This window comes from Lactuca virosa, chromosome 5, assembly GCF_052849685.1.
Source record: "Lactuca virosa cultivar CGN04683 chromosome 5, Lactuca_virosa_CGN04683_v6, whole genome shotgun sequence".
Taxonomy (NCBI): Eukaryota; Viridiplantae; Streptophyta; class Magnoliopsida; order Asterales; family Asteraceae; genus Lactuca; species Lactuca virosa.
Window position 1 is genome coordinate 167944690 of NC_136430.1, and position 26346 is coordinate 167971035.

At 40.5% G+C, this 26346-nt stretch overlaps 1 protein-coding gene across 1 annotated transcript; it reads right to left on the reverse strand.

Annotated features, from left to right (window-relative positions):
* Positions 1–5008: 5008 nt before the first annotated feature.
* Positions 5009–5452, reverse strand: LOC145112000 (uncharacterized). The gene has a single exon (XM_079048219.1). The coding sequence runs from the start codon at positions 5450–5452 to the stop codon at positions 5009–5011; it is 444 nt and encodes a 147-aa protein (XP_078904345.1).
* Between the last annotated feature and the right edge of the window lie 20894 nt (positions 5453–26346).

The window sequence follows — 26346 nt, forward strand, 5'->3', positions numbered from 1 at the left end:
GGGGGTGCCAAGGGAAGTGATTTATTGCTGAGGTTTTGGTTTGAGCATCTGTTCTTTGGACTTCAAAATTTGAGTGTTGTTTCAATTATAGCGTCTGGGGTTATCAGTTTTGCTAGAATTCGGGAAGTGTTCATATGGTCTTCAAAGGGTGTGCGGTCTTTTGTGTTTGCCTAGTTATGGAACACTAGCACTGGTAAAGGCAATTTATCAGTAGGTCGATCATTGGAGGGTAAGAAGGATTGGGAATCCTTCAAATCTAGGGTGTTGTAAGAGCTGAGTCGAATCAATGTTGGGGAGAACCATTCAGGTATTCAGGACCAGAAGCAGGTGTGAAGCTAGGATGAGTCGCGCATCCCCGTTGAGGAGGAAGGCGGCCTGAGTGGCCGGCTGGATTGAGGATTGTATGAGATGGTAGTTCGGGAAACTTCCCAAAATTTGGTTCGTACGTTCTTGGTGCCCGATAGCAGGCCTTGGTGGACCCAGGGTGGGGTTCCAGAGATGACCCGAGTTCAGCTTGGGTGTTTGGTCGACTGCATGCTCGACTTTGGATGTGTTCGGATAGACATATTAGCGGTAAGGCCATGACAACTGTTGAATTAATGTGGAACTGTTGTAAGACTGCGGGGTGGCCCATAGTATTCACTAGTTAGCAGATATTGTAGAATTGTTGTAAGACCTCGGGTTGGCCCATAGCATTCACTAGTGGTCATTTAGAGTGGGAGTGTTGTAAGAATGCGGGGTGGCCCGTAGCATTCACCAGTCTCTGTGCAGCAGAGTGGTTGTGGCAATTCCGTGTTTTGCTTGCGGATTTCTTCAGATGGTTTAGGCCAGGGTGGGTCTGTTCGCTAGTCTGTGGGAGGGCCACAACATGTTGGAATCAGGAAATTGTAGGCCATGGGAGACCGGGTATGAGGTAAGACTACAGTTGATCCGGTAGCGTCCGATTTAGCATCGGGTTGGTGTCGAGATGGTTCGGGTAATTATTGCTAGTTGAGGTTTTCTTTCCAAAGTCGTGTGGGGTGACTATGTGAGTGTGTTTTAACTCAGCATCCGGGCAGGGATCCGGTATTTCAAATAGTTGGCAGACAAGTTGGGACCAGGGAGGTCTCGGATGCTTTTGGAAAGCAGTTAGGAGGCAGCGTGATGTTTTGGGAAAGTATTAGTGATTTGGGATTCGTGTGTGTAGAGTAGCGTGTTTTTTGGGAAATGTTAAGTAACTTTCAGTGTGGATTATATAATCTCAGAGTAATTGATCTGACCCTATTACGCAGCTCTCATTTGACTCTAACCGTTGCAGGGATGAATCTTTTACTCGAAAGATTATCCGAGCCTTGTGTCAAGTATAAGTGTTCTATTGCTGTTTATGGTCAGTGACTTTGTTTCTGCTGGTTGCGTCAAGATAATCAAGGTTGGAACTGTTATGTTTGGTTTGTTATTTGATGGGAATTTGCATGGTAATGTTTAAGTGTGGGCGGTCTGTCGGGGAGTCAGACCAATATAGATTTCAGGTTTCGGAAAGGTAGAATTGGTTTTTGTAGGGGCTTAAGGTTCGTTCTTCTTCGGGTTGGAACTTTCTATTTGGGTTCGGTTGTCTTGGGAAGTTTGTTTTTATGCGCAAAATTTTCGGTTGCATTCCTCGGGTTGTTTGGTATAACCAGAGTGTTAGTAAGGAGCGATTTCGAGGATGAAATCTAATTTAAGTGGGGGCGAACTGTAACACTCAGTTTTGGATTTGTTTCATTATTCGGGGTTGCGGCCCAATCATCAGTTGTCATGAGGCTTAGGGCCTTGGGGAAGAAAGTATTGGCCCTTTTCGGATGTGAGTGTTATGGTTTATGTGATCCAAGTGTTTGATGGTGTTTGCGGAGCCCAACGGTATAATTGTAATTTGATAACTTGGTCTTTTATGAATTTTGGGTTTTGTTCGGGAAGTTTTAAGGCTATGGTGTGTCGTTAGAGTCGCAGGGCTTCTGTCCACCTTTCCGTGGATATAAGATTCGCTGGAAACAGATCTAAGATGTGGAAGTTATGGTAATTTGGATTATTGGCATAAATGACCCCTAATGTAAAAGATTGGCAAAGCAGTCCCATGCGTGCATGGTGAGGGGGGCACTTGCCAGGTTGAGTACGCCTAGCATAGGCTGGGGGTACGCCCAACGTAATGCGTAGAGTGCGAAACCCTAATTTTTAGGGTTTAAGCACTAATTAAACATCTTTATGAGCTCAAGGCTCTTTCATTTCTCAGCCGCCACTGATTGTAGAGCCTCATTTTGAATCCTAATCCCCTTGGTGGTGCATTCTTGAGCTTGAAGGTGACTGTGAAGGGTTCTTAGTGATATTTCAAGGAAGTGGATATTGCTGATCAAGCTTGGTGTAGCCTTGGGGTTATAGATCCAGAATCTTCACGCTCTTAGGAAGCTTCAGTAGGTAAAAATTCTTATCTTGACTTCTTCTTATGCTAGTTGAGTTTATGGCAAGATTAAGAGCTTTTATGGTGTATTAAGTTGTCCTTGTGAGTTTGATCCACTCCAGGAGCTTGAAGTGATAGATCTTGCCTCTTATGATGTTGTTAGTTCATAAAAATGCTTGCTTCATGTGTAAGAAGAGTTCATGCTTGTTCTAGTTGGATTAGAATGGGTCTTAATGGATTAACATGGTTGTTGGGTCCCATTGAGTCATGCAAATGCATAAAGGTGCCGACTTTATGCATTAAGAGCTTTATTTTAAGGTCATCTGAAGTTTGGGTGCAAAATGCTTAAGTGGTTAAGTTATAAATCAAGTTTTGGATTAAGCCATGTTGCGCCCCGCGTAACTAGCCGTACGCCCAACATACCACGTTGAAGTCGCGACCTGGGTTCATCGAGTATGCCCAACGTATTGAGCGTACGCCCTGCGTTCAGCGTGCGCTTTGGGCTTGTTGTGTTTTTGGGCCTCGCATCTTTGGGCTGAGTTTGGGCTTATTTAGTGAAGTGGGGTTTTTCATTAAAGTTTGAAGTAATTTATTGGGTTTGCATTTTTGGGTCTAGGATCGTGGTTTTGAGCCTTAGTTGGCACAATGGGCTTGAGCCTTGTGGTGTTTTTTGGGCCTTGTTGCTTTGGGCGTTTTGGGCCATCCGAGATCAACTGTTTGACTAAGGGAATTATTGGGCTTAGGATAAGGCCAATATAGGCGTTTGGCAGAATTTGGAAAATTGGACTATGAGTGGGCCTTTGTGGATCTTTTGGTTTTGGGCCTTTTTGGTTTTTGGGTTTGGGCCTCAGTTTTGGTGCAAGTTGGGCTAAGGGTAAAATGGTCATTCTACCCTAAGTATGGATTATGGATCATAGTTTGGAAGGCAATTGCTAATTGGGCGTTATTTTGTATTGATAGCTCGGGGAGTCGTCAAGGCAGCAACTATGGATTTCTTTCAGTGAGCTTCAACATTCGAGTTACGTCTCCTCACTGTTCTATGGGTCTAAGGCACCAATGCTGGCCCATTTGGTTGGTGTTTTGAAGGAATACCAGGGGTGGCCCTTGGCAATCTGTATGCAAGACAATATTCTGAAGTCTGGAAGTTAATTAGTTAGTAATGGTAGATTGTATGCTAGTTGTCTTTGTGATTCTTGCATGGAAGACTAGGAGGTGGCACCTGGCACTTGTCTGTAAGACCCAGGGTTTTGGCCCCCAGGCTGGCAAGGAAGACCTTGATACGAATCGTGGCATAATGGCAAGACTATGGTTGGCACATAACATTTTATTGATTGTTGCATATGTATGATATGCATTGCTTGTTTGATATGTTTGGTATGTGATATTTGGGGAACTCACTAAGCTTTGTGCTTACAGTTTGTGGTTTATGGTTTTAGGTACTTCCGGTTCGAAAGGGAAGGGCCCCACTTGATCGCAGCGCATACACCCGTGTTTTTCCGCAACTCATGATTTTGGGATATACTCTGATAATTGTTTTACTCTGGAAGACTTTAAGTTGTTGGATAAAGATAAAGGAATGTTTGAATATATGTATATGTGTGTGTGTGTATATATATATATATATATATATATATATATATATATATATATATATATATATATATATATATATATATATATATATTAAAAATGAAATTTTTACCCTTCATTTTCGGGACGTTACCGATTCCTTGAAGTTTGTCGGGCAATTCAATCATGTATGATTGATTCCCTATCCTTTGAAATACTCTGAATCGTCCTATAAAACGAGGACTCAACTTCCCACGGTTTCCGAATCTAATAATCCCTTCCATGGCGAGACTTTAATTAATACTTGATCACCCACATCAAATGTTATCAGTCGTCGCTTCTTATCTGCGTAGCCATCTGACGCATTTTAGCAGCTAACATCCTTTCTATTATGATTCTTAGCTTCTCAGCAGTTTGATGTACTAACTTAGGACCCACAAAGTATTTCTCTCTCGATTCCAAACAACACGATGGTGTACGAAACTTTCTTCCGTACAGTGCTTCATTAGGAGGCATCTTAATGCTCGAGTCATAACTATTATCGAAAAATTCGGCCTATAATAGGTGGTCATCCGAGCTACCAGGAAACTCTAAGGCACATACCCATAACATATCTTCCAAAGTTTGGATAGTTCTCTCACTCTGTCCGTCTAGTTTTGGATGATAGACAGTACTTAGGAACAACTTTGTGCCCATAACTTCTTGCAAACTCTTGTAGAATCTGGAAGTGAACCAACTATCCCTATCTGACACGAAATATAAGGGTACTCCATGTATCCGAATCATTTCCTCTACATAGGTCTCAGCTAAATTCTTTATAGACCAATTCTCTCATGTGGCTATGAAATGTGCACTCTTCGTGAGTCGGTCTACTACAACCCAGATCATGTCATGACCTCTTTTTGTCTTTGGCAACTTTGTTATAAAATCCATGGTAACATCATCCCACTTTCCTATTTGTGCCAGTAAGGGTTCCAAATCCCCATATGGCTTTTGATGTTGGGCGTTTACTCTTGCACATGTTACACACTATGTTATGTAAGTTGCCACATCGATCTTCATTGTTGACAACCAGTAATAGGGTTTTAATTCCAAGTACATTTTGTTGTTGCGTGGGTGTATAGAATACATGGTCTTATGATATTCTTCCATAAGAATATCTCGTCTACCACCCATATTAGGCACCCGAATGTAATTCTTAAACGTCTTCAACCCTTTCTTATCTTCATCAAACACTAATGTATTTCCTAGACATTCTTCCTTCTTAACACCTTCTGCCAGAGCCCTTGTTTGAGATTCCATAATCTTTTCCACAATCATTGAGATCATTTCCATCTTCAATGATCTAGCTCTTTTTCCTTTCAGAATCACCTTTCTACTTAAGGTGTTGGCTACGATATTTGCTTTACCTGGGTGGTAAATTATCTCGCAATCGTAGTCCTTTAGTAGCTCCATCCATCGCCTTTTTCTCATGTTTAATTATTTCTGAGAATATTGAAGGCATTTATCATCCGTGTATAGTTTGCATTTGGTTCCATAAAGATAAAGTATCCATATCTCTAGGGAAAAAGCCATTGTTGCAAGCTCTAGATAATGAGTCAGATAAATATGCTCATGGGCTTTCAATTGTCTCGAGGCGTAAGCTACTAATTTTTCCCTTTGGTTAAGGACACATCCCAATCCAATCTCAGAAGTGTCACTGAAAACTACAAAGTCATAAGTTCCTTCTGTCGGACGAGGATTAGTGTTTCACACAAACTCATCTTCAGTTAACCAAAAGTGTTTTCTTGCTTCTCGCCCCAAGTATAGGCAACTCCCTTTTTGGTCAGGGTTGTCAATGGAGCTGCGATAGAAGAAACGTTTGGGATGAATCTTTGATAGTAACCGCCAATCCCAAAAAAAAACTATGAATTTTAGTAGGATTCTTCGGCGTCTCCTATTTTATCATAGCTTCTATCTTTGCTGGGTCAACCATAATGCCTTCCTTGTTAACTATATGACCCAATAATTGAATCTGTCGTATCCAAAAGTCACACTTGGAGAACTTTTCATAAAGCTTCTCCCTCATAAGGACTTCTAGTACTACTCGGAGATTCTTATCAAGATCTTGATTGTTCTTGGAGTTAATCAAGATCTCATCAATGAAGACTATTACCGATTTACTGAGGAAAGGCTTACAAACTCGATGCATTAGATCCATGAATGCCACTAGATCATTTGTTAGTCCAAAGGACATAACAAGGAATTCATAGTGCCCATACCTTTTTCTAAAGGTCGTCTTTTGGATATATTGTTCCCTTATCTTCAACTGGTGATAGCCTGACTTGAGAACAATTTTGGAGAAAACAGTTGCCCCTACAATTGATCGAATAAGTTGTCTATCTTAGGTAAAGGATACCTAGTTCATTCCATAGGGTGATGAACTATCGCTTATAAAACCTTAGTCCAACAACTCCTGGAGTTGTGTCATGAACTCCTTCATCTCTGTAGGCTCTAAACGATACGATGCCTTCGTAATTGGCATCGTGCCTGGCAATAAGTTGATTTTGAATTCTACCTGTCTCTCTGGTGGTAATCTTGCTAATTCATCTGAAAATACCTTCAGAAAATCTCGCATCACAGGTATATCATTCATTGCCTTCTTCTCCTTCTTCACATCTGTCACGTATGCTAAAAAAATATGTGCATCAACTTACTAGGAATTTTCTGACTTTCATCATTGTGATGATTCCAGACTTTACTCTACTCTTATCACCATCAACCACAAATGGCTTTCTCCTAGGGGGATTAATACACACCATCTTCCTTCCACATAGGATGTGTGCGAGTTGTTCTCCCAACCAATCCATGCTAAGAATTATGTTGAACTCACTCAAATCAAAAGGCAACAGCTCTTGATGAAATTTGTTTCTATTGAATTTGATAGTTACGACCTCTAACCTATTACTAACAGATACATTCCTACCGCCAGCTACTTCTACTAAGATATGGATACTTAGCCTAAGTGGTGATAACTTAAGTTTCTTACCAAATTCATGCGATATAGATGAATGATCTGCTCGAGAATCAAATATTATATTTGCAGGAATTTAATTTACTAAGAGTGTACCGGAAGTGACATAGATCTCTTCATTTGCTTCATTGAGGGTCATCTGATAGCCTCAACCCTTGGGCGGTGTGTACCTGATCCTTGGGGTTGGTTTCTCAAACTTTGGTCACTTTGTTTTCAAGTTCCCCTCCTCTCCATAATTGAAGCAAACTTTTCCTTTGACTGGGCAATTTATAGAAATATGCTTGGGCTTCTTGCACTTGAAGTAGACAATACAATCACCAAAATCCTTCTTCTTGCACTGGCCACACCACTCCCCTTCTTGGCTGCTCCTAGACTTGTTGTTTGACTTCGAAAACTTGTTGTTGTTGTTGTTGTTGTTGTTGTTTTTGTTGTTGTTGTTGTTGTTTCCCTTACCCTTCCTTTTTTCACCAACGTCATTCATGTCAGCAACACTCTTCTTTAACATACCCTCCACGAACTTTGTAGCCCAGACGGCCGTCTCAAAATTAGGTGCATGCTGCACTGGAACAGTGTACTCCCATCGCAATCCCTTTGCATACCAATTAATCTTGGTATGTTCGTCCAGAACAATTCACAGGGTGAACTCCATTTTATTGGTGAAAGCATTGGGGTACTTGTCCACCGACATGCTTCCCTTTGTCAAAACCAAGAATTAATTCTCCAATTCCAGCATCTTCTCAGCTGAACATAACTTCCTCTTGAAATGGGTCAAGAATTTGTCCCATGTCAGCTGTAGTTGCTTGTTAGAGCTCACAATCTTCCCTAACCTGTTCCACCAATGAATCCATGAGCCTTTGAACTTCCTTACTGAATATGTGCTTTGCAGCTTCCTTGTGGAACCACATGTGACAAATGCCATCTCCATCTCCGAGATCCAGTCCATTAGTTCTACAGGATCTTCCTCACTATTAAATGATGACTGATTGCAGCTTTCGAAATCCTTATACTTGCAATATCCTCTTCGTTCATCATTTCTCTTCATCTCTAGCTGCTCTGGTCGTGGGTGGCTTTCCGAGTCATCATTTCCTTCCTGGACCATCTCTCGATGACAAGGAATCGGTCTATTGTTGACTTGTTCATTAACCACTAGCTCATTGATCACAGGTTCTCCTCCTCTAGCATTAGCTAGTTCCGGAGCCAAGAGCTCCATAAGCTCACGTCGCTACTGATTGAGCATTTCTTGCATCACTGCCCGAGCTTCATTCCTCAGGATTTGAACGACAACTAATTTGACGTTCTGAGCACCTCCTTCATTATTGACGACTCTTCCGCTCCTAGTGATCATCATGACGTTCTATATATATATAGCACATAATTAGCAATTAAGGCATCTTCCTATATTGTACTAAGGGTGGAGGCTAAGGAAACTAAGGCATTTACCCTAAAGCATTCTATCATACGCCTCACCGATCATACTTAGCTTCTAAGTTTAAGTCTAGAATTTTCCTAAATTCCTCGTTCGCTTGAACTAATGCTCTGATACCAAATGTGACAACCCCCATTTTCAAGAACCAATTAAAACATTTTCTTTACGTTTTTTAAATTAGACATGAGGAAATTCTCAGTTAAATAAAACATTTCTAAGATAACAAAAGTAATTTTATTAAAACCATGAGGATGTCATTCGTTCATATCTAAACATATGTTACAACACAATATATAAAATATCATGAAACTATAGAATATAGGCACATCTCTTATTCCACTCGGCATCCTAACTAGACTACTGCAGCCTTGGTTCCACTACATGTGATGCATAAAAATAAGTGGGTCAGGTTTGGGAAAACCTGGTGAGATATATTGGGTTTTCAAGCCATAATAATTTAATGATAATAAGTAATATCATTCCTGCAAATGACTTGATGAGATAATATAAAATTTGACCTAAGACCAACTACCCAACCCAACTAATCCTCACGGATCCAAACGCACCGATTATCTAGAGGACTCACCCAACCAGATGAATCGTTTGAGCAACTCTTTGACTACATAGCTAGGGATGTCCTTGTCCAGTGAATGTCATATAAGGGAACCAATGTTTAGAGATTTGATAAATATGGTATTCCATTTTATCTACGTCCATGGGTTATAAGTCCATTTTAGCAACGTAATTCACTAGACCGCCTAGAATAGTCTAGTGTTGTCATCTACTCTAGTCGATGACCCAGAGATACTTGATAGTTGTCTGATCTGGACCCAGCATTTCTTGGCATCCATGAAAAAGGAGAAACACTCCGCTCTGATCTTACACACCCTACCCTAGTCATGAGACCTAATCGATATCTAACTTAATTTTAACTAAGTATCCTTTAAAAGTCTTATTCTTAACCTAAGGCAAGAGTTATAACTAAAGGCAATCGATTTCCAATATGGCTTCAAATTCAATAGTATTATCCTAATCATACAAATAGCATGTAGCACATATAATACATGAAAGAATATTGTAACAACCCAAAATTTTCTATCTTGTACAGTCAAACACTTCATTGGAAGTCAAACTCATTCCTGCTAACTTTTAGCACAATTTGGAACCTGTTTGAATGCTCTGAGCCTTGTACACTTAAGGGATAAGTGTCGGGGTTTATCATCTGGATCTATAGTACAAAGAACGAGCCTGAAACACCTTGACCAGGAGTTCACGGCCACCACATGGGAGTTTACGGCCGTAAACTCCACCTTATATGATCAAGTGAAGGCCATTTGTTCATTTCTTTCTTTCCCTTGGCTGATTTCCTCCCAAATCCTCTCGACTATCATCCCGATCTTCGTTCCCGATCTTCAAAACTCGTAAGTTTCTTGCCCTAACTAGTTGATATCTTACATGAACTAGTGATCTTACATGATTTCATCCGTGAAATCATTCCATTTGTGTAGATCTTCAAGTTTCACCAAGAACACCAAGAACACACACTAGTGTTCTTGGCTAAAAACGACCATTCAAGCTCCTAGATCGTAGGTACTATTGTTCTAACTCGTTGTACACTAGGTTTAACATGTTTAGAGCTTAGAAATCACAAAGAAACACAAGATCAAAGGAGTTTACGGCCAAGACATGTTCTTGGGCCGTAAACCCCTATAAGTGGGGCAAATTGCACCCTAGTCCCTTACCAAGCCTTGGAACTTAGTCTAGAACCAACCACCATTGAACTAGGGACCTTAAACATCAAAAAGGCCATGAACATATAGAGTTTACGGCCGTAAACCCATGAGGAATGGTCCATGGGCCGTAAACTCTATAAATGGGTGAAATTGTTCCTCCATGACTTCCTAAGGCTTAGACTTGAAGTAAGGATGCTTCTTTATGACTTATAAGACCTCAAAACACCACATGGCACTTAGTACCATGAGCTTACGGCCGTAAACTCATGAAGGAATGGTCCTTTGGCCCTAAACTCATGTTAAGGTCAATTCTTGGACCTTAAACTCACCTAGCCTCTTGTTTAGCCTTGGAACACTTAACCACTTAAGATATCATACCTTTAAGCCTCAAATGGAGACCCATTAGAGAGTTTATGGCCAGGAGTAAACTCCCATGGGCCGTAAACTCCATTAAGTATGGTCCATTGACCATAAACTCACTTACAATGCCTTGCAATCTTTTGTTGCAACCCAATGTCCTCCTAACACTTTGACCAAAGTGTTTTCCACACATTAGGGTGTATATACTTGTCCAACTAGTGTTATAATCACTAATTGTTTACATACATATGCCTTTATATGTTATTAGAATCTTTGTGTGTGTTCAAGTCTTCACTTGACACCAAGCACTTGTCCGACACTTCCATCCGATCCACTCACTACAGGTGAGTTCATACCCCTTAATTAACCTTTTAAATGTTTTTGAATGCTTTTATGGGGGGAATACAAGTTGAATCATACTAGTTATTATATCTATCACATGTGATTAATAACTAGTACACAAATGGATTTTCTACACTTTTAGCTGTTTTACCAAGTAAACTACTTCAAAATGATTTCTCAAACGTTTTTACATGTTGAACTCTTTATCAAACTTGTTTTATTTACTAAATCTTTCCTTTCAAATTCTGTTACAATTGTGTTTCAAACAAATGATTTCTTATACTTTAAAATGTTCTTATCAAACAAACTGCTTTCAAATCATTTTTATAAACTGACATCAAGTCATCGATGCTTATTTATTAAACTTTTCAAAGGTTTTGCAAAACTCCTTTTATACTTTTATATTGTAAAATGCATGCCTATATATGTATAGTTATATAAGTAATGTTTAAAGGACTTAGGAAAGCTAGCTCGCTTTAATTCCTTTTCCTTGTTTGGATGTGGCTTTAGGGTATCGGTTATCCGTCCGAAGGTCGTCTAAATATTAGTTATATATCTTGTATACATATATAGTCATAAAAGTTCTATCGGTCAATTCAGTACCTTTGGGTAGCAAAGGTATACCTTCGGTTATACACGTACATTAATAGTAACTATAATAGGTACAGTTAAGGAGATACTAATTACTATTCCTAGTACACGGAATCGCACCAGAGTCAGTTCATTCATGAGTCTATACAATTATTTTAAATACTATAAATAGAATGTGACATACTACTTCTCGATACGACACTTCTTAGTGGTATCACCTTGTAACCAGAGTCTCCTGGAGGGAGAGCGGGCATTATGTGTATAGATCTATACGGGACAGACACTCCCACATCCCGACTGTTGGCTACAGTCCGAGCCGACTAGGCCCAGGGGTGACAAAATGTCACCATACTACGTGTGACCTGGAGGGTCATCAGTTATTCGATCGTCAATCAGCATGGTTACATACGAGTTCACATTCAACCCTTTATTTATCCAATTAAGAATTAAAGGTTAATTTAGACTTTTCGAGGCGTATTGTTCAATCGATACCACCTGGAGTCTACCCTTCTTTCACTCAGACTTTTCGAGGCGTATTGTCCATTCGATACCATCTGGAGTCTATGTTTCTTATTCACTTTATAGCCAACAGTATTACTGCTGAGGTAAAATATTAATTTCCATATTACAGTTACTTTGTGAATTTATCACACACACGTTTATGTATAGCTATATTTAGATAATAATAGTTATACTAGGGGAAAAACCTTCATTTTTACAGAGGTGCAAATCTTCAAAACAGTCGGGTCTTGGTAGAAGACTGCTTTTTAATACTAGTAGGAAATATGGGATTTTCTAGGGTTTTTCATACTTATACCAAGTTCTCATAAAACAATTACAAAGCTTTTCTTTACAGTTTTACAAAGCAATGACACTAAAATTACTTATGTTCTCACCAGCTTTAAAGCTGATACTCGCTTTCAAAATAACTTGTATTCTCAGGTCACCAGTAGACAGGTACGACGAACAGGTTTTGTGATGACGGAGCAGTCAAGACTCGTCTTTTATTTTGAATATTCGTTATATTGATTTATTCTATGAAAGAACACACTTGTATTTAAAATTATACTATTAATGCAATGGATGATGTTGTTGCTTGTTTACTACTTTGCATTGTTGTGATACTTTACATGACGTCCTCCGCCCCAGAACGTTTCCGTCATTCTCGGTTTTGGGGTGTGACAGATTGGTATCAGAGCATTGTTTATAGTGAATTGAGTATATGAACCCATAAAAGATATACAGACTATAAATACAATGGGATTAAAATACTCTGACCAAGAGTTTATACTTTTAAATAATAAAATATTTAGTTAAGTATACATGCCTGCATTCATACTAAAATTCATGTCACTAGGACAGAACAAAAGTATTACGATTGTTGGGCAGCACAAGTAGACTTAGAGACATATAGTCAAAACTGGGAAGATATAGCCTGATCAACTATATTATCCGAGGGTTGACTAGCATGTGCCTAAGTGTGGTTGTGAGGTTGCAACAACTCTAAAAACTTACCCACAATACCACAATGAGAGCAATAATACATAAACCTAAAATACTATAGGAGTATTTTGTGTTACTATAAATTACTTATCTGATTATTTCTTATATCCCTTTTCTCGCATAGATAATATGGCTGGATTCCATCCCCACGACAATTTGTACTTCCCTAACCAAGGTAATGAAGGAGGGTTTGAAGCAGAGCCAGAAAATGTTCACCCAATCCATGTAGGTGATCACCAGGCTGAAGGCTTTGCAAATGGTTCTTACTCTGAACTTGAGGTTGAGAACCTACCCCCGATGACCCATGTCCCAAATCCCAACCCTCGTCCGACTTCTCAAGGCCCGACGCCTCCTTGGGTAGAATGTTTGGAGACATGGAGCGAAGAGAAAGATCAACCTATGTCGTTTAATGGAGACCGAAGCTTCTACAACTTAAGCGAAGGGGGCTCAGCAGACAGAGTTCAGCCAATCCTGGTCCGTAGAGTTGCCCTAAACAAAATTCAGGGCAGGACAGCTCTCCATCGTATCGCAGAAGTTGATGCCAATGAAAGAATGCATACCATTCGCACCAATTGCCTTGAACACACTCGTGAGAGATCTGAGAGAGACCATGAGACCCTGCTGCAAGCACTAGCTGAAACACGAGCCAAAGTCATAGAGCTCCGAGTACGCCAGAGGGTGTACGAAAGATACCTGCTCGATATGGAACGTCAACTAGCTGAACTAAGGGTTCACCATAGGGGTGACCGTCGCCAGTAAGAGATGCTTTACTTTCCTTCTTCGTTTTAAAGGAGCGTGTTCCTGTCTATGTCCTATGTGGCATTTTTCTATGTAACTACCTTGTACTGTAAGTACTTTTAGTAGGCCTTTATGTTGTCAAAGGTTTTTCTACTCCAGAAATGATGTAAGACCTATTACAAGGTCAATTTTCCCGAACTTATTACATCATAAATATCAATGATATTGACAGTCCGCAAATTTCTGTGTCACCCTTTGTTCAAATACTTTCGTCATACTATCGTTGGAGTCTATTTGAAACTCACTCTAGTCAAGTTATTGGACTAGGAAAATATAGCTCAGGGATCATTCCTAATACTCTTTCAACGGTTGGATCATGTTATCCACCAACCAATGGCACCCCGGTTTGGACGACAAACGTCTTGTAACCATTCTATGAACATAACTCTATTCTTTGCTAGGACTGGATCATAGGGATGTAGGTCAAACCCTCGAGAACATATTTTTTCTCTTTACATGAATGATCAGAATACATATAGGTTCAACCATAATCGCTCACGAACTCCTTTTCTTTCATATAACAGAACCATGTCGTCATCCAGAAATAGTCAGCCGAACAACGAAACCCCTATCCTTCATATCGACGCCGCTACATTCCAAGCCGCGGTAACATCTGCCGTGACAGCTGTCCTTGCAAACCTCAACTCTAGCAACGCAAACACGACTGGCAAAGGAGTTGACAATTCCGATTGTTGTATCGATCCGGGAAGCCAACAAATGATAACAGTCACGGGCTTGCAAAGTCATAAAACCGAGAGTAGGAAACGAAAGCGCCAAGCCCAAAAGGAGCGCAAGCGATCCCAAAGGCTTGCCATGCAGCAGCAACGGGTGGCAACCCCTGCCATCCCAGCACCGATCAGACCATACGAAGGAAAACTTCCGAAGTGTGACAAGTGTAGCTTTCATCATAATGGGGCTTGCCATGAAATGCAATGCTGCAATTGCCACAAAATAGGGCACCATGCTCGTAGCTGTGGAGCACTGGCACGACCCATCACTCAAGTCCCTGACATCGGAGTCAACCAGGCTTGCTATAGTTGCGGTGAAATCGGACACTTAAAGAGGAATTGTTCGAAAAGGAGGAACAACGAAAGCAACCATGTCCACATAACTCCTATCCGACACATCACCTCCACCACCGATGTTGGTGCTAGCCAGATATGTCACCAATGCGGTGAGATTGGACACCTCAAGAAGGATTGTCCAATAACAAAGAACTTCGGCGCAGACAGGAAGATACTAAGGATCACTGCCGCAGGAGAGACTACTCCGAACCCACGTTAAAGTAATTAAGGCGTTTCGTTGTAACAGACTCCTAAACTATTTAAAACTAGTGTAACTCGAGTCTTATCTTTTGCGAGATCCCGTCAGTCAAAGGGACCCTCGTGCTGCGTATACTTGCCTCTTATAGTATACCTTGTTCGCAGCAGTAGTCTTGTAGTTAATCTGAAGTATTGTAACTCTGTTAAACGTTGCACTGTTGTCTTTTGTCTGTAACGCCTTTATGATCTAATCTAATGCCTTTATTTTCCAAGTGAGTCCGATACTATCAGATAACTTGAGTCAATTCGACCCTCACAATACCAGTTCGTGCGTATATCTCTTTCTCCACAATCGCCTTTCTAGCGAAGCCTTCATTCCGGAACTCCGAGGTACTCATACATATAGTACCTTATGTTTCGTATCCTTCCCGAAGAAACCTCAGCAAACCTCCCCAGGATACCACTCGTACAGTACGTCAAGTTCAATCCAAAGACCCTTACGGTTGATCCATCGCTGAAGAATGTATACACAAGGGTGGTATATAATCAAGGTTCTAAAGGTTTAGAATTGATGATTACGCTTTAACTTCTTTTCCTTGTTTGGATGTGAGCTTAAAGAAGAATCATTTATGCGACTACCTTTTCAATCTTAATTATATATACGACTCGTATACACGAGACTGTGATTGATGAACCATGTATGATTTCTAATATGAACTTCACGACGGAGACTGCCCAAGACTACGAGTAATCGCATCGTCATGCGAACAAACTTAGAACCTAGTACGACTCCCGTAACCAGATCGCCCTATAGTCTAACACCCACAGAGCTGCAAGAACTGTCAGGTCAAACCTAACGAACTACTCTGCAATGGAATCGAAAGAACGAGCTCCTCACCATGGAGAGCTCCGGTCTTGTTCTACAAGAAGAAAGACGAATTGTTTCGTAGGTCCATCGACTTTAGAGACCTCGACAAGATCTCCAGTAGAAATCATTACTATCTGCCTCGCATAGATGAATTGGCCGACCAACCGCAAGGAAAGATGTACCCTTAAGAAATGGACCTGAGATCCGAATATCACCAGTTGCGAGTATTAGAGAAGGATGTCCCGAGGACAATCTTCCAAACTCAATGCGGACCCTACGAGTCCGTAGTGATACCCCCCGGATAGGACCAATACGCCCGTAGTATTCATGAACTTAATGAATTGGGTACGCCATTCTTACTTGGATCAGTTCGTCATTGTCCTTGTAAATGACTTACTTATCTACTCTCGTAGTAAGATGGAAATCATAAAGAGCATCTACAACAAACCATGGAAACAATACGACCAGAGAAGCTTTACTCGAAGTTCTCTAAATACGAGTTTTCGAATTGAAGAGTCGAATTTCTAAGGCACACTATTAGTAATGTGGGAATTCTTGAGGACCCTTCAAATAATCAAAACCGTTGAGAATTTGTTAGCACCGAAGACGCCGATGGGAATTCGCCAAATTCTAGGTCTCGCTGACCTACTGTCGTAGTTCATTTAGAACTCCTCGCAAATTACAGAACCTCTTACGACTTTGACCCAGAAGGGACTGGCCCTTGACTGGGAAGAGAAGCAAGAGGAAGAAACCTTTGGAATTCCAAGTGAAAGACCAAATTCTTTTGGAAGTCTCACCCTGGGAAGGCTTAATACGCTTCGGAAAGCATGGAAAGCTAAATCGAAGATAGTTAGCACCTTCGAGATTCTTGCCAGAATCGGCCTGCAACTCACAAATTCAACCTACTCGCGAACTCAGTAACGTACATTTTACCCTCCACGTCTCGAACTTGAAAAAGTACCTTTCCGTCAGGACTATTGTAATCCCACTCGCCGAGATCGAGTCCAACGAGAGCCTCACCTTCGTGAAAGAACCGTAGTGACCATAGACCGAGAGATCAGACGAACGAAGAAACGCCGCATCCCATTAGTGAAGGTTCGCTGGAATGCCAAGCGAGGAACGGAACTCACTTGGGAGCGTGAGGACTCAATCGATTAGGAAGTATCCCCATCTCTTTGCTCGATTACTCATACCTACTTCCTTAACTAAAATCTAATTTCGGGACGAAATTCCCTCTAACGGGGGGATGATGTGACAACCCGAAATTTTCTATCTTGTACAGTCAAACACTTCATTGGAAGTCAAACTCATTCCTGCTAACTTTTAGCACAATTTCGAACCTGTTCGAATGTTCTGAGCCTTGTACACTTAAGGGATAAGTGTCGGGGTTTATCTGCTGGATCTATAGTACAAAGAACGAGCCTGAAACACCTTGACCTGGAGTTCATGGCCACCACATGGGAGTTTACGGCCGTAAACTCCATGTGGGCCGTAAACTCCACCTTATATGATCAAGTGAAGGCCATTTGTTCATTTCTTTCTTTCCCTTGACTGATTTCCTCCCAAATCCTCTCGACTATCATCCCGATCTTCGTCCCCGATCTTCAAAACTCGTAAGTTTCTTGCCCTAACTAGTTGATATCTTACATGAACTAGTGATCTTACATGATTTTATCCGTGAAATCATTCCATTTGTGTAGATCTTCAAGTTTCACCAAGAACACCAAGAACACACACTAGTGTTCTTGGCCAAAAACGACCATTCAAGCTCCTAGATCGTAAGTACTCTTGTTCTAACTCGTTGTACACTAGGTTTAACATGTTTAGAGCTTAGAAATCACAAAGAAATACAAGATCAAAGGAGTTTACGGCCAAGACATGTTCTTGGGCCGTAAACCCCTATAAGTGGGGCAAATTGCACCCTAGTCCCTTACCAAGCCTTGGAACTTAGTCTAGAACCAACCACCATTGAACTAGGGACCTTAAACATCAAAAAGGCCATGAACATATAGAGTTTACGGCCGTAAACCCATGAGGAATGGTCCATGGGCCGTAAACTCTATAAAGGGGTGAAATTGTTCCTCCATGACTTCCTAAGGCTTAGACTTGAAGTAAGGATGCTTCTTTATGACTTATAAGACCTCAAAACACCACATGGCACTTAGTACCGTGAGCTTACGGCCGTAAACTCATGAAGGAATGGTCCTTTGGCCCTAAACTCATGTTAAGGTCAATTCCTGGACCTTAAACTCACCTAGCCTCTTGTTTAGCCTTGGAACACTTAACCACTTAAGATATCATACCTTTAAGCCTCAAATGGAGACCCATTAGAGAGTTTACGGCCAGGAGTAAACTCCCCTGGGCTGTAAACTCCATTAAGTATGGTCCATTGACCATAAACTGACTTACACTGCCTTGCAATCTTTTGTTGCAACCCAATGGCCTCCTAACACTTTGACCAAAGTGTTTTCCACACATTAGGGTGTATATACTTGTCCAACTAGTGTTATAATCACTAATTGTTTACATACATATGCCTTTATATGTTATTAGAATCTTTGTGTGTGTTCAAGTCTTCACTTGACACCAAGCACTTGTCCGACACTTCCATCCGATAAGTTCATACCCCTTAATTAACCTTTTAAATGTTTTTGAATGCTTTTATGGGGGGAATACAAGTTGAATCATAGTAGTTATTATATCTATCACATGTGATTAATAACTAGTACACAAATGGATTTTCTACACTTTTAGCTGTTTTACCAAGTAAACTACTTCAAAATGATTTCTCAAATGTTTTTACATGTTGAACTCTTTATCAAACTTGTTTTATTTACTAAATCTTTCCTTTCAAATTCTGTTACAATTGTGTTTCAAACAAATGATTTCTTATACTTTAAAATGTTCTTATCAAACAAACTGCTTTCAAATCATTTTTATAAACTGACATCAAGTCATCGATGCTTATTTATTAAACTTTTCAAAGGTTTTGAAAAACTCCTTTTATACTTTTATATTGTAAAATGCATGCCTATATATGTATAGTTATATAAGTAATGTTTAAAGGACTTAGTAAGGCTAGCTCGCTTTAATTCCTTTTCCTTCTTTGGATGTGGCTTTAGGGTATCGGTTATCCGTCCGAAGGTCGTCTAAATATTAGTTATATATCTTGTATACATATATAGTCATAAAACTTCTATCGGTCAATTCAGTACCTTTGGGTAGCAAAGGTATACCTTCGGTTATACACGTACATTAATAGTAACTATAATAGGTACAGTTAAGGAGATACTAATTACTATTCCTAGTACACGGAATCGCACCAGAGTCAGTTCATTCATGAGTCTATACAATTATTTTAAATACTATAAATAGAATGTGACATACTACTTCTCGATACGACACTTCTTAGTGGTATCACCTTGTAACCAGAGTCTCCTGGAGGGAGAGCGGGCATTATGTGTATAGATCTATACGCGACCGACACTCCCACATCCCGACTGCTAGCTACAGTCCGAGCCGACTAGGCCCAGGGGTGACAAAATGTCACCATACTACGTGTGACCTGGAGGGTCATCAGTTATTCGATCGTCAATCAGCATGGTTACATACGAGTTCACATTCAACCCTTTATTTATCCAATTAAGAATTAAAGGTTATTTTAGACTTTTCGAGGCATATTGTTCAATCGATACCACCTGGAGTCTACCCTTCTTTCACTCAGACTTTTCGAGGCGTATTGTCCATTCGATACCACCTGGAGTCTATGTTTCTTATTCACTTTATAGCCAGCAGTATTACTGCTGAGGTAAAATATTAATTTCCATATTACAGTTACTTTGTGAATTTATCACACACACGTTTATGTATAGCTATATTTAGATACTAATAGTTATACTAGGGGAAAAACCTTCATTTTTACAGAGGTGCAAATCATCAAAACAGTCGGGTCTTGGTAGAAGACTGCTTTTTAATACTAGTAGGAAATATGGGATTTTCTAGGGTTTTTCATACTTATACCAAGTTTTCATAAAACAATTACAAAGCTTTTCTTTACAGTTTTACAAAGCAATGACACTAAAATTACTTATGTTCTCACGAGCTTTAAAGCTGATACTCGCTTTCAAAATAACTTGTATTCTCAGGTCACCAGTAGACAGGTACGACGACCAGGTTTTGTGAAGACGGAGCAGTCAAGACTCATCTTTTATTTTGAATATTCGTTATATTGATTTATTCTATGAAAGAACACACTTGTATTTAAAATTATACTATTAATGCAATGGATGTTGTTGTTGCTTGTTTACTACTTTGCATTGTTGTGATACTTTACATGACGTCCTCCGCCCCAGAACGTTTCCGCCGTTCTCGGTTTTGGGGTGTGACACATATAATGTGTCATATAAATAATACATTTCACTTAGAGTATGATCTTGATAATAACTACACAGTCACCTGAAAAAAGTGTCTGGTGATTGGTGAATCGGGCAGAGCTTCACCTTAGAACTTTTGTATATAACGCTAAGTCTTAGTCTATCATCCTAAGGGTTTAGATTCCTCAAGAATCCCAAATTCTACATCAAGATATGAATAAGGGATAACAATGTATGATCATATAGGAGGTAGGGTCCGTTTGGTATATAGAGTATACTGTTTGCAAATCCCACTTTAAACACCTCACTAAATCCAGCCTAGGAATTACTCCCTTAAATAGATCGAGCAACATAACGTCTTGGAATCATTGATAAATCTTACTTACAATTTCTCAGTAACGACTCACAACTATAATTATAGATTACACAGAGGCAAAGTAAGTGCAGGTCACTTACATAGTACAATATGATGAGTTAAATACTCTTTTGATCAATAGATATTTAACAGGTAATTAAGCAAGAACAATAAATACTAGAACACACAATGAATCAATCTATATGTTGAATGATTAAAACGTAGTCACACCTCAGCAGAGCTCGATTAAGAACTTCCACTGTAGAGGTGAGCTAGGGTTTACAATACACTTGATAAAATAATAATTAAATCGTTAATGATAAGATTGCATGCATACAACTTATATACTAAACCCTAAAACATACACATGGCTGGACAGGCCCAAACCTGTGACAAAACTGGACAAACAACCGAGCCCAAGACGCAACACAAAAGACCCAACAATCTCCCCCTTTGTGTCAATTGAGGCGAGACTTCACTTCGGTGTAGGTTGAGGAGTTCGCTTCACAACCTTGAACAACTTTGGAATGATGGCAAGTAGAGTCTGGCTGAAAGCCCTATACCACCGAAGCATATATGAAAACAACTTTTTGTTTTCCTCACTGTTTTGATCAAACCCATGGACAATCTCAAGAATGTGCTCCAAGCAGGAACTAGAGAATAGGTGTTTATCAACAAGAGCAAATAGACATCTTTGACCCTCGCCTCTTAGAAACATAACAATGTGAAACTGTGGGTCTATCTTACCCTTCACCATCAGCTTAACGTCTCCAGCCTTCCCGATTGGCTATATTAAGGGCTTCTTTCGTATAGCAGTGGCAATCTCCTGATCTATCTTTGTTACTTCATGAATGTAACACACCAACATACGCTTGATGTGACCTATAATTGGCTCATACTCCTTCGGGTTGGAAAGTAAGATGTTGCTCAGGAGAATCCAATCATGTGGATTCAGATTCGGTAAATCAGCAAGAGAGATTGTATGAACCGAACCGTCTGATCCGCTGGTTACTTTGAGCTTGATATTAATGAACTTCCCTGCTGCAGTAGGTTTCATGACCTTAACTGTAGTGATCTTCTTGTTACTCCAAGTAAGGTACTGTGGTTGAGAGAACTCATGATTATACTCGAGCAAGTCTTGATCAACCCTCGGGTCAGGAGAAGGAATCGCCACTGTAGACTCAAAGCAATTAAAGATGAAAGCCTTACGAGTGATGGGCATATCGAATTGAGAATATTTAGAATTCTCAACATTGAATGAAAGAACAGGCTCTAGCCAATGTGAGCTTGGCGCTTCAATGACCTCCTTTCGAAGCCTTTCCAACGACCACAGAGGAAGCTTCAATTTCCTTTGTTTAATCAAATTCGCTTCCCTCGTTTCATTCACCTGACGAATCGCTTTGTTGACTTTATCTTTAATCTCTTGAATGGTGGGCTTGACTTTGTGAGGACTTGATTTAGGAGCCGTTTCTTCTATATCATCAACATCGTCCTCATCATCAACATCAATGTCTTTTCCTTTATTTTGAATACCAGAACCCGAAGCTTCTTTCCCCTTCGGTTCAGTAACCACCTTCGGTTGTTGTGGTTTCGGTTGTTGAGGTTTCGGTAGTTGAGATGAAAGCTTCATGACTTCTCCCCCTTGTTGCGGAAGCACAATGGACTGCGGAACACCCTCAATTCGACTTAGAATGTCAAGAGCAGGTCTCAACTTCTCAGCCAAATGACGTCTAACAGAGATTGTAAGAACGGAATCGTGGGCTTCGAGAAGATGAAGATCCTTGTTCGCTTGATTGAGCATCAAAGTCTGAGCTTTTAACCACAGACCGCTCCGAATGAAGTGCTTCAAGATCCTTGTTCGCTTGATTGAGCATCAGAGTCTGGGTTTTGAGTTGAGTAGTTGTGAGAGCAAGTTCCTCCTTCACTCTGCTTTCTAAGGCAAGATCAGCCTGAAGTTTATCCAAGCGCTCAGAGACAGAGAGTTGATGCTTGACGAGATCAGAGGTGAAGTTCTTGCGTAACGCCTCAAAGTGCTCTTTCTCTTGTTGAAGAGATTGAGTTAGGGTCTGAACTGAGGCATTAACTTTGTTGGCATTTTGATCTGCAGCACCCTGTAAAGACTCAAATAAAAGATTAGCATTAGAAATTAGTTTATCGACTTTTTCGGTCGCATCGTTGCAGACATTAGTTGAAGCATCAATAGCTAAAGTGGCTTTTGTTATTGAAGCTTCATGTTCCTTAATCCAGGTGGCCATCAGGCCTTGAATGGCAGATTCAGAAAGAGAATCATGAGTAGATGAGGAGGCCATAAGCTTGTCTAGCTTTTCATTCAGCTCCTTTAGATGCCGCTTGGTTACAGGAGCATCATCATCATCATCGATTTGCACCCTCTAAGGACTATAATAGAAAGAGTCAAAGTCGACTTCTGCACCCCCAAGAACTGTGGTGGTTTCTGTTGATGGTGTAGGAGAGAGAGGTTTTGAGATCACAGGGGTTTCAATCACTGCGGTACGAACCCCCGTATCAGATACGTTGGTACGAACCATAGGTTCGGTAGTGTGGGTAGCAGTGGCGGTGGTTTCTGTAGAGAATATTGGAGTAGGAATAGGAATAATTGTAGTGGATTGGGAGGTAATAACAGGTGGGATTGGAGTTATGGATTTGGGAATGGAGATTGGTGGAGATGAAGGTGGATGGGAGCGAACTGGGACTTCATGCATAGGAAATATTGGAGGTGTGCCACCACGAACTAAACCTTCATCATAAGAGTCAAAACATTCGCTTTCGCTTGTTGGAATGTTCGGACGGTAATCTGAGGGTGTGTAGTCTGAATCACTGGAGGAAACACGTCGAGGATTCCTATCCACTTTCCTTAGCTTTTTCTTCTTTGGTTGTGAGACAGCTGCCTTCTCAGACTTTCACTTCTTTGGAGTAGTCACCTTGGACACTTGACCCTCCTTCTCCTTCTTTTTCAAATCGGGCCTTTTGCCCCTTTTCTCTGGTTTATCTGCTTCCTCAATGGACTTGATCATCTCCGGAGTTAACTCCCTTGTCCCGTTCGATGGAAGTTTCTTGTATTCTTGGAACAGTTTGCTTGCATCAGGTACACAAGCATACATAGAGGCCGAAATAGACCCATTAAATGTAAACTTGAGAGGATCGGTGACTATGATCCTAGTCGTATGAAAAGTAGCAATCGAAGAAAGTAAGGAGTCTGCCATAATGGGAACATGAAACTTATCCATAGCCCAGTGTGTAACAAGAGTCCAAAACCTTCCACATGAGATTTCAGAATGACGTGAAGCAGAGGAGAGACTTTGCACTAAATGAATCCAAAGAACATATCCATAATCCATGTTGATTCCAATGTAGAGACCATAGAGAAGGGTCATGAAAACCTTGCTAGCCCCATCTGAACCAGCAATTCTCTCAGACAATCCTTTGAATAGCAAAGTGAAGAGGTCGTTCCATTGAGGAGGAAGGCAGGATTTCTTAACTTTAGTCACAATCGTGAGGTGCTCTGAATACCTCATATTGTAGAACATTGAAAAGAGCTGAGTAGTAGTGACGAAGTCAGGGTTGACCATGGATGCTACATAAGAAAGCCCTAGCAGTGAGCAAAACCGATTCTTCGAAATCGACGTCATTTGATCGAGAATGTCAAAGAAAACATTCTCTTTCGTCTTGTCGTTTGTTGCAGTAGAGTACACCTGAGAGAGGAAAGACATTGGGACAGATTCAACCTTCGTCAATGCGGTAACAAGAGGGGAGTACTTGAGGCATTCCACCATATTAAGCATATAGGTATCAGACGCAAACCGTGTGAGATCTATTAGAAGGTTTTGATTCTCCTTAATAGTGAGAAGAGGCGAGCGAGCAGATGTTTCTTGGACAGAAGAAGATTCTGCCATTGATGAAGCACGATGAAGAAGATGATGAACAGTGGAGGAAGAATCGCCGGTGTTCGTCTTTGAAAAGTATGAGAGGAGTAAAAGAGTAAAGGTAAGTGGAGAAAACCCTTTATACTGTCAAGTAGGAGAGAGAAACAAATCAGAATCATATCACAAGCGAGAAAATCTCAATCGACCCTAGAAAATCGTGATTGGACAACTGTTACACCGAAAAAGGCGATGACAGGCGTGACATCAGCGATCGTTTCAAATTCTCGCGCCTTTCCATGTTTATCTCAACCTTATCGTTCCAGATCCCAGTCTATTCAACTTCATGCTGACTCATCCTTTTGTCTTTTTAAAAGACTGCATTCCATCATAATGAACCGAAGCTATATTTATGAAATTAGCTTACTAGAAACCGAACCGGACATTGGAGAATCAAAGATTTTCGTGCAAGATAGTGTCAAAGATAAAGAAATAAAGCAAATAATTTGTGGGAAAATAAGTGATGTCAATAGAGACACGAAACTGAAGATTCCGGGCACGAATCTCTTCCTTCAAAGTCAAGAGAAACTTAGAAGTGTCTGTTTGGTTTCCCAGTAAAATACATTCAAATGTTTGTATAGAAACATTGAAAGGCTTCTTTTTAAAACAAGGCTTTAAAGGGTGGTGTAACTTCAACCGAACTGCAGGACTTGAAATAAGACCGAAAGTCGGATAAAGTACTTGTGAGACCGATGTGGCCTGTTGAACAAGTAGGTTTGATAATATATTCAGTGACTTGATGTATTTTAGAAACCTCAAGAAAAATAAAATTGGATCTTATGGGAAGAAAACAACTTGGTGGTTAGACAATTTCATAAAGATCACTCAAAAAGAAAAAGAGATTTCAGGTGACATTCCACAAGAGTGGTTTCGTTAAATCATGGGTGAGAGCTAGAACGTTTGATTGATCACCGTCAATTCATTAGTTGTGTTGGATTTTGGGTTTCACTCAGCTCATGGTAAAATGAAACTAAGATCATGAACACAGAAGTTGTGTAACCATAAACCTCAGTGGTAATATCTGTGACAACCGTCAATTTTTGGCCAAGTGAAAGTCAACTAAAGTCAACAAGTCAAATCGGTCAACTTATCTAACCCTTGTACATTAGGGTTTCCATTATGTTTCTTATTGTACAACTCGCAATCCTCATACAAATCATCACCTAGAGTTTTCACGTGTTCGGAAATTCTAAACCCTAATCAGAGTAAGTGATGACTCTACTCGATAAAACATTATTCCATATCCCTCGAGAGCGTATAACATTCATAATAAGGCTTAACAGAGTGTAAGAACCTTGCGTTGTGAAGCCAAACACTCAAAAAGGTCACAAAAGAAGTCTCTCTCAATCGTTTTCACTCTGTCTCTCTCTATTTAGAATCTCTCTCAAATCTCTCCTAAATCTCTCTAAGTATGTGAAATCTCTCCCAAATCTCTCTCAAAAGTTCCATTAACTTTTTATAGTCTTTCGGGCCATCCCGACCCTTAACCGGGTCAAAAACTGCTTAAAACGGGGTTAGAACAGGTAAAATACCCCAAAAGACCCGAAACCCCCTTTATAGGGCCGAAGCCTCTTAGGGCCGAACCCTCTTAGACCTAAAGCACCTAGGAAGCGAAACCCCTACTGAGAACCGAACACTGCTGAGGACCGAACCGAGAACGTGACCCGAACACGAAGGTCCTTTCGGGCCCGAACCTCGCATGATGAACCGAAGCCACCTTCGGGCCGAACTCTCCTACCTTCGCTCCATGTCCAGAAAGGACCGAACCTCGGCCAGGACCGAGAGGTCTCGCAGAAAGCCAAGTT